Below are 9,824 nucleotides of genomic sequence, written 5' to 3'. Positions count from 1 at the left end.
CGTGTCTTTGTGCGACGCAGAAGAGGTGAACGAATGGACTCTACATGCCTGGTTCCCACCATGAAGCATGGAGGAGGAGGTGTTTTGCTGGTGACACTGTTGGGGATTTATTCAAAATTGAAGGCATACTGAACCAGCATGGCTACCACAGCATCTTGCAGCGGCATGCTATTCTATCCGGTTTGCATTTAGTTGGACCATCATTTTATTTTTCAACAGGACGATGACCCCAAACACACCTCCAGGCTGTGTAAGGGCTATTTGACCAAGAAGGAGAGTAATGGGCTGCTGCGCCAGATGACCTGGCCTCCACAGTCACCGGACCTGAACCCAATCGAGATGGTTTGGGGTGAGCTGGACCGCAGAGTGAAGGCAAAAGGGCCAACAAGTGCTAAGCATCTCTGGGAACTCCTTCAAGACTGTTGGAAAGCCATTTCAGGTGACTACCTCTTGAAGCTCATCAACAGAATGCCAAGAGTGTGCGGAGCAGTAATCAAAGGAAAAGTTGGCTACTTTGAAGAACCTAGAAGATAAGACATATTTTCAGTTGTTTCACACTTTTTTGTTCAGTGTATATAACTCCACATGTGTTAATTCATAGTTTTCATGCCTTCAGTGGGAATCTACAATTTCCATAGTCATGAAAATAAAGAAGTACAAAGCAAGAGAGCGCACACCAGCCCTAGTGCATTAACATTTATTAAATCAAATAAATAAAAAGCCAAGTATCACACTCACAAGTTGCCGAATTTGTTATAACGTTGAAATCAAGAGCCTCCACGGCTGCCTCATCTCCCGATTTCCCACTCCCTGTAGTGGCTTGCAGCGGGGATAACCAGGCATTCAGGTGAACCTGAAGGAGGCCACGCCTCCGAAACATGTAGTCATTGAAACAGTCTGATGCACAGCCTAGGAGTCGGCATGCACGCCGAGAGATCCGCCCCCTGGCCGCGAGTGACGTCATCCACAGCCGGCTGGTCCGTGCATGTGAGACGCGGAGAGAGGGATAGTGTACTCATAGCAAGCAGGTGAATTGAATGCCTGGTTATCCCCGCTGCAAGCCACTACAGGGAGCAGGAAATCTGCAGATGAGGCAGCCGTGGAGGCTCTTGATTTCAACGTTATAACAAATTCGGCAACTTGTGAGTGTGATACTTGGCTTTTTATTTATTTATTAGATTTAATAAACGTTAATGCACTAGGGCTGGTGTGCACTCTCTCTTGCTTTGTACTTTATAGAATTGTCTGCCACCCAGTGGATTTCAGAGCAGCAACGCCCGGAGTGGATTTAATACTCCTTAGATGCACCCCAGTGGAACTGTATAGGTGGGGACAGCGCCGTTCTTGATTTGGATATACAATTATGAAAATAAAGAAAACTCTTTTAAATGAGAAGGTGTGTCAACTTTTGGTCTGTACTGTATGTGTATGTATAGTCGAAAGATGGCTGCAGCGCAGATGCCAATTGCCGGGAGGCCGTCTCTGGATTTCCTCCTGTTTACTTCCCTGATGCGCGCCCACGAGAGCACGCATTGCGGAAGTTCTGTGCTGGCCGTGTCCCTTGGACGCAGGCAGTCGCTGATCGCTGTAAATGGCCAATCACAGTGTTGGCTGTGTCACTGTGGAGGAAACAAAGCTGTAAGACCCCTTTCACACTAGGACGGCGGATCCGTTAGCGGTAAAGTGCTGCTAGTTTTAGCGCCTCTTTACCGCTTTTTATAGTGACGCTTTTTGGCCAGTAGCATGACTCTTTTTAACCCCTGCTAACGGCTGAAGGAAGGGTTATTGGCGCCCATTTTGCGGTACTGCCGAATCGCTTTGCAGGCGCTTCGGCAGTGCTGCCCATTCATTTCAATGGGCAGGGGTGGTGGAAGAGCGGTGTATAACAGCGCTCCTCCGCCACGCTAAAGATGCTGCTTACAGGACTTTTTTTTTTCCTCCCTGTCCTGCAAGCACACCGCCCCAGTGTGAAAGCATTTGGAGTTTCACACTGGGGTGGCTTGAGAGGCGCTTTACAGTCGCTATTTATAGTGCTAAAATGCCTGAAAAGCGCCTTCAGTGTGAAAGGGCTCTTGTGAATGAAATCCAGCTTTGTTGACATTTTGATACCCTGCTTGCTGCAATCCATTGTAAACGGCATTCATGGTAGTGGCGTGCTATGTGCCCCTTATGCAGAAAAGGCTGAATGACGTACATGTACGTGGTCCAGCCGCCTGTACTGTGGGCAGTCAGCAAGTCATTAAAGGGGAACACAGAATTTGCATAAACTCGCTCTCTGCCAAAGTGAGTATTTATGCCTACCCCAACCAGGAGGATGGAAGGGCGGGACACCAAGCTTTTTGAGTTCTGTAGACTTGTCTAATGTTGGTAACCGGTTACACTGGCTGTCTCCTTCAGATGCCTCAGCGAATGATGTGGTCACTTTGGTGACAGCCATCTTTGGCATTGCTAAGTAACCCATATGAGGTTTCTGGGGGAGCATTATTGATGTTTTTATTCCATCAGATCAGTTTTTTGCCCAGTTTTTCTGCAACACCGATAATCAGGTTAGAGAGTCCTGTTTATGTACTCGTACTGCTAGCATTAAAGTGTTACTATACCTACAACAGTAAAATCAGTCTGTATATGCAGCATAGCATGCTTGTTATAATCACTGTGGAACTTAAGAGGTTAATCCTCTGCATTGTGTAAAAAAGGCCGCGTTATCCTGTATGCATAGATCCCCCCCCCCTTCTGCACAGTCTATCTTGGAAAGACCAGCTAGCACAGGCAGGGTAGCCGACCTGCACATGCTCAGTTGTGTTTTTTATGCTGGAGAGAACATTAACTTGTTCTCAGAGCTAGCCAGGTCAAATGATATTGACATCACACATATGCAGGCTGTAGTGGAAATCTCATCCTACCTGAACTCTCAGCACTGGAGAAACTGTGCAGTTTATCATGTAATGTGGTATACAGATCATCCACAAACATATATAGTGGCAGTAATTTTAATGTAAAAAGATGATTTATAAGCTGTGGGGGGGAGGGGCAGATGAACTCTTTTCATATTACTGGGTTTAATAACACTTTTTTTATATATACATTTATTGATGTACAAATATATACAGAGGTACCTTAATTTTGTATGTTTTATATGTTCGTGGAGTTCAGCTTTAAGAGAATCCAGCCTTAAAGAAATGTAGCTTTTAAGTAATGTATTCCTTTTTATAATAATTGTATATGATCACATCAAACCTTTTCAAAACTTTGGTCGTTGCCCAGTGGTCTGTAAGAAATAAACTTGTGCCATGTTCATCACAACATGTGATATCTGATTGTACAATCTACCAACAGTTATATAGTGCATTGACTTACCTGATTTGATACACGTTAAATGGATTGTAGGCAGGTTCTTACCTTAAGTAATTTTTGGTAAATTATAAAAGAGTGTGTACAACCAAATCTAGCCAATAATTGAACTGTTACAATCAAAGTCCTATTGCAGTATATGATTCTTGGTTAAATACAGTAAATGTTAAGACCAGTTTTAACTTTAATGTATTTGTTTTTTTTGTTACATAGCCCAGATGACAGTTGGCAGATGGACAAGCGGAATGAGTGCAGATCACGAAGACGTTCCTGTTGTTCCTAAAGCCCAAAAAGTTCCCACAAAGACTCCCAAAATAGTCAAGTTCTGACAGTTCATCCAGTTTGGAGAAAAGAAACCTTATACCCAACTGGACTGTTGAGTGAAACACAGGAATTTGTATATCATAAGACATTGATTAGGTGGCTGTAGGGTCTTATTCACATTTGTTTGACAATCCAACGATAACGCAGCCAGGTGTTTATACTAAAAACACAAAAGGCCCCTTTCACATGGGGCAGACTCTGGCTGGGATCGACTTACTCAGCAGGGAATCTGTTTGCTGTTCCGCCGCAGGTGGATGACAGGTCTGTGTCCATTTTACTTATGCAGAACAGAGAAAGCCTGCTCTCTATGGGCAGTCGAAATGTATATGGACCTACTATCAATTTACACCCAACTGCCATCCATTCCAGCCAGATGGAGGGGAATGGCTCCTCCTTTGGTTCGTTTTTGCTGGATCCGAGGTAGCTGGGTATAAACGGACACAAGTCTGTTTTACATCTGGCTACCAATAGAGGAGAATAAGGGGTCCTATTGGGTCCATCTGAAAAAGCTACTGGACCACCTGTGTGAAAGGGGTCTAATTAACGAACAGAGTAGCGTATTTAAAGTATAAAGGCAAAACTTTTATTTTTCGGTTAAAGTGGAGAGGGATTAGAACACCTTTTAGTTTTTATTGCTGCCTGTGCCCCTTGCTAAGGAGATTCCCCCATGCTATTTGCCCTGTTTACCCATTATCATTGAAAATGGAAGTAAAAGAAAATCCCAAATTTTGGGTTGTCTCAAGTAAAGTATTGGAGAGGAAATCTTCCTATGGGCACATTAGTTCTGGTGACCTGGAGGTCCCCAAGGAATTCCCTGAAATGAACAGGGATTTCATTACACTTCCTGTTTGGCTATGGGACAGGATGTGAAGGGAAATCTCTGCAATGAGACACAGATGGTGAAAAAATAAAAATAAAATCTGGCACTGGTTGAAAAAAAAGGGTTTTCCTATAGTTCTACTTTAATCATCTAGTTGTGCATGCAAACCGGTGTTGTACCCATAAGCAACAGTAAGAAAGTAATTGAGTAGGTGATACCTATTGGTTAACTGAATGTTTTACAGTACAAGCTTTCCCAAGCACTCCGTTTCCATCTTTACTATGAAACTATGCCTGAATACTGTTTCTACGCATAGTGATGCAGTTGGTTTACATGTATAATAGACCTAAACTAAAGAATTTCCTGAGGAATGGCAACTGCAGGAGATACCATGCTCTTGTTGTCTTTACTATACAACACTCTACTTTAAGGCTACTTTCACACTGAGGCGCTTTACAGGTGCTATAGTGTTAAAAATGGCACCTTTAAAGAGCCTCTCCTCTCACTCCAGTATGAAAGCCCTCAGACTTTCACACTGGAGTGGTGCGCTGGCAGGACGCAAGCAGCATCTTTGCTCCTACAGCGCCCGTGCCTATTGAAATCATTGGGCAAGGGGTGCTTTACAGGTGCTTTTCTTTTTCAGGCCATTAGCAGGGGTTAAAAGCGCCCCACTAGCAGCCGAAAAGCGGTTTAAAAACAGTAAAGCGCCGCTAAAAATAGCATCGCTTTACTACCGACGCCCCAGTGTAAAGTAGCTTTACTCCTGCACCAACAACTGATGCCGCTATATTGCCTTTATATAACAAGTGCCTTGTCTCTTTAGAACTCTGGTATTTTATTTGTTACTGGAATAAACCACATGAGTCTTTATTTCCTAATACTTTCTTGTAATTATGAAGATGACCATGAAAGAAATCTGACAAGGCAAAGTTACATTGCTGCCTAGCAGCATTAGGGTCGTCTGTTTGAATCTCAACCACGACTCTACCTCCAGAGTTTGCCTGTTCTCCCAATGCCTGCGTGAGTTTCCTCCTACACTGCAAAGACATGCTTTTAGATTAGTTGGCTCCTGTCCAAATTGGCCCTAGTATGAATATGAGCTTGGATTGTAAGCTCCTTGAGGGCAGGGACTGATGTGAATGTACAATAATATATATATGAAGTGCTCTGTAAACTGTCAGTTCTATATAAATATCTGTAATATACAAGAATAAAAAAATGATAGACCTTTCATGTACTCTCCACTTTTAACCATTTCTTTGTAAAGTTATGTTACTGAATGGAACAAAGTAATTGTAGCAAAATAAACCGGATCTCTTATATATACAGATGTAAGCTGCTGGTGTAAGGACTACTTTGGTGGCAGCACAGACATGTGAACAGACTCTTGGGTGGTAATCATTTTAGAGGGTGGTCAGCAGTGATTTGGTGATCATTTCCACATGTACATGGTGATCTCACCTCCTGAAGAATGAATTAGGATGCACCCCGGGTTCGGGGCTGACAATCTTTGGCCAGGAAAGAATTTAATTGAGCAATCAATGCTTGATTGGTTTTAACAGTGCATAAGTAAGTGTAAAAGAATTTTTTTTTTATTATCAATAAACAGAGTGATTACACAGTACTATGTAGTCATAAGATAAACAAATCATTTGGTAAACAACATGAGAACAGTAGTACTGGGACATAGTCCTTAAGCAGTAAAGTCAAGTACAAAACAGGATCATAAGCATCTGATCTTGGAGGAGAGTAATTGCCTACTAAAACAATCGAGAACCAAAGAGCCCGGAGTCCCCGGGGATGGAGAAATAGGTTACTCCCAAGATTAAGGTTTGTGGTTTACATGGGAGTACAGGTACTGTGAGGGCAGTGTTTTTCGGATATAGAGGAGTAAAATGGAGATGGCATTTAGATTAGAAACTAGGAAAAGAGCAGAGGGGGAAACGAGAGGAGAAAGAAACGAGGAAGGGGGGGGGGGGGGGGGATTGGTCGGTCCCAGGCCGTCGTGCTGTGGAAGGATCCCATCATGAGGAGTAATTCAGGGCTCTAAAAGGTTGGGATCTAAGTCGGGGGGTAAGAAGTGTTTTATCCAGGGCTGCCATATTTTGTGAAACCGGGGCATGCGGTCCAGAATTTTTGCTTCGATCCTGCAATGGATCATTGCCTGCGTGACCCTATTTTTAAGTTCAGCTACGGGGAGTAATGGTGTCTTCCAGGCTCTAGCTATTGTTTGCTTTGCCGTGGTTAGTTGGAGGAATAGGGACAACTGACTCCGAGTGCAATTACGAGGTGTTAGGTTAAGCAATGCTAGAGAGGGATCAGGTGATAGGGAGTCTCCTAAGAGTAACTATGCCATCTGAAATACCGCTGCCCAAAAGCGTTGGGCAATCGGGCATGTCCACCAAATATGGGTGTGGGTGCCTGCTTCGGCACAGCCTCTGAAACATGAAGCAGGGTAGCCGGGGACAAACTTGGCTATTCTGGCGGGGACTAGATACCATCGCATGAGGACTTTAAAGTTCGCCTCTGAGGCAACGACATTTTGGGAAGCCTTACTAGTGTTGGTCCAGATCATCGTCCACGTATCAGTGTCATGTTCTATATTGAGGTCAGTGGACCATCTAGTGGCATAGGGCGGCGGGGGGGGAGGTGAATTGAGAATATAGTTGGGAGATAATGACAGGAGCATGCGGGTCAGAGTCACATATTTTCTCATAGATTGACATGTATTCGTGTTCGCTATTGGGTTTAGGTAGTGAATTTACAAAGTGGGAGATTTGTAGATAGCGGAAGCATTCTCTATTAGGAATTCGAGATTGGGTTTGTAGGACAGGGAAAGGTTTGATCAGTCCATTTTTTGTTAGGTCACAAATTCGGTAGGCCTGCTAGAGACCAAGCCGCAAATAGGCCAAGAATGGAAATTAAAGGTATGTGTAGAGATTTAAGGTGGTCCACCTTAAAAAAATAAAAAAATTTTTTTAACCGCTTGCCGACCAGCCGCCGCAGTTGTACTGCGTCAACATGGCTCAGCTGCGCAAATCACCATTGTCAAGTTGCTCCCTCTGGTGGCAACAATTTTTTTTCTTTGTTTTAGAGCACAAAAAATAAAAACCGCAGAGGTGATAAAATCCCACCAAAAGAAAGCTATTTGTGTGAAAAAAGGGACGTCAATTTTGTTTGGGTGCAACTTCGCATGACAGCGCAATTGTCAGTTAAAGTGACGCAGTGCTGAATCGCAAAAAGTTCTCTGGTCAGGAAGAAGTTAAAATCTTCTGGGGCTGAAGAGGTTAAAGTTTAATAAGGTAAAAGAATATTTTGTAACATCCACGCCAATTTGAACACTATTGTGTGTATGCATACAAAAGCAGCTATTTGTGCCACTTATTGGGTACTGCCACATGTGCCAAAGTGAGATTAGTATTTCTAGGGCAATTTTTTTCACTGTTCTCTCTAAACTGAAGCGATGTAAAGACTTTTAAAGAATCACCTATGGACAATTTTAGTTAATGTAGCCTTTTGTTATTTAACAACCACGCAGTTTTAGGCTTTGATATATTTGGTATATATTTACTCGACACAACCTTATCTTTTATACTTAACAAAAAGATATATTGTGTGCGCTAAAATAAAAATGTATTAATAAACAGCTCAAATATGTGACATAAAAAATTCAAATGCCTCCATCCTATGTTACAGGGTTGCTTTTAAAAAGTCCACCAGATAGTGGAGGGCAGATTCCTCGCAGTGCAGTAGGCAGTGACGTATCTGCTTGGGCTCACCGCAAGGATGCAGTTCAATCTTTCTGCCAATGTGTGCATGTGAAAAATCACAATGAAGCACAATAGAAAATAAAACCGTCTGTAGCAGAGATTTTATTGGAAATATAAAATTTTATTAAAAAAAAAAAAAAAAAAAAAAAACATTTGCGGAAATGTGGTCAGTGTATGCTCCATATGAACCAATAGTAAATCTTTGTGGAATATCAATGATTTGCCTTTTGTGAATGGTGCATGCAAGATCTGAATTTTCCTTTTTAGGACAACGAATTACAGATATTAGGGAAAGCAGGCAGTGAATATTTCTAACATTCTCATGAAGAAAATACTAACTTATCTGCCTTTTATGCTGACATACTAGCTTAATTGTTTTCTAACTTATCGACCCAAAACAAATATGTAAATCAAGTGTCAGACATACTCGTCTGCATGCTTGTTCTAAGTCTGTGTGTCAAAGTATAGAAGCAAGCACGAACAATGAGCAATTTAGAAGGATGAGGTAAAGATAGAACTTAGAGTTCATTGGCTACACCCAGGTTCTATTGGAACAATAAGGCACATAAGGGCTACTGGGCAGTCACTCTTATCTGAAGACACACACACACACAAAAAAAAAACCATAAAGTATTCAGACCCCCTTTACTTTTTTTTTTTTTTTTTTTTTTTTTTTTTTTTTTTTCCCCCCCAATTTTGCTATGTTGCAGTCTGATCCCAGCATTCTCTGGGACTGTGACATCATAATAGGCAGGGACATCATCCGGTGATGTCCCTATATAAATCACCACGTCCGTGCCATTGTGAGTGGAGGATGTGACGAAGCAACGTCTGAAGAGAACAGAATACGGCAAAAGCGCTAGAAGAAGGCGCGGTGGCCCGACAAGAAGAACCGAAGAGGGGGGACAAGACCCCCGAAGTCGGAAGAAGAGGGCGGCGGCGAAGAAGAAAGCCGGGCTCCTCTGCTAGCAAAAGAGCTAGCAGAAGATAGCGGAGGAGTCCGGCGAGAAGACCCCCGAAGACGGAAGACCCCCGGAGCTGTGCAATAAACTATTTTAACCCTTGTGTTTTTTTTTTTTTTTTTTTTTACTTTTTTTTTTCCACAGGTGAATGGGTAGGGGTACATTGTACCCCATACTCATTCACATAGGGTGGGGGGTCGGTATCCGGGGGCCCCCTTATTAAAGGGGGCTCCCGGATTCCGATAAGCCCCCCACCTGCAGACCCCGACAACCAACGGCCAGGGTTGTCATCAACATGGGGACAAGGTGCTTTGGGGTGGCCGGCCAGCGTGCTCGGACAAGGGTCTGATGTGGACCCCATGCCGATTTTTCGGCGTAGGGATTCCCCTTTAAGTCCATACCAGGTGAAGGAGGCGTCGCTGGCCCCGGCTACCTGGAGACGCGCTCAAAATGGGCAGACTTTCCTCTGCGTGTGTGGGCGAGTCCGTTCATTTCAAAAGTACGAGGGATAGTACGGCAGACTTAGTACGCCATATTAGTCCGCTGAAAAAGTGCCGTGTGTGGGTAGGTAGCCCGTTCGGAAAGTCCGGCGGGAAG

General features: G+C 43.4%; 1 protein-coding gene across 1 annotated transcript in view; it reads left to right on the top strand.

Moving 5' to 3' along the window:
• Positions 1-5,726, top strand: part of ZCCHC9 (zinc finger CCHC-type containing 9) — a 29,653-nt gene extending 23,927 nt beyond the window's left edge. Inside the window, exon 5 of the mRNA XM_077462461.1 lies at positions 3,565-5,726. Within this exon, the coding sequence (XP_077318587.1) occupies positions 3,565-3,680 (116 nt within the window). The 3' untranslated portion in view covers positions 3,681-5,726. The remainder of the gene's footprint in view (positions 1-3,564) is intronic.
• Positions 5,727-9,824: the final 4,098 nt, after the last annotated feature.

This window comes from Lithobates pipiens, unplaced genomic scaffold (assembly GCF_037356315.1).
Source record: "Lithobates pipiens isolate NorthernLeopardFrog02 unplaced genomic scaffold, aLitPip1_a1.2 Scaffold_3, whole genome shotgun sequence".
NCBI lineage: Eukaryota > Metazoa > Chordata > Amphibia > Anura > Ranidae > Lithobates > Lithobates pipiens.
This window is presented reverse-complemented; position numbering and strand designations above follow the sequence as displayed.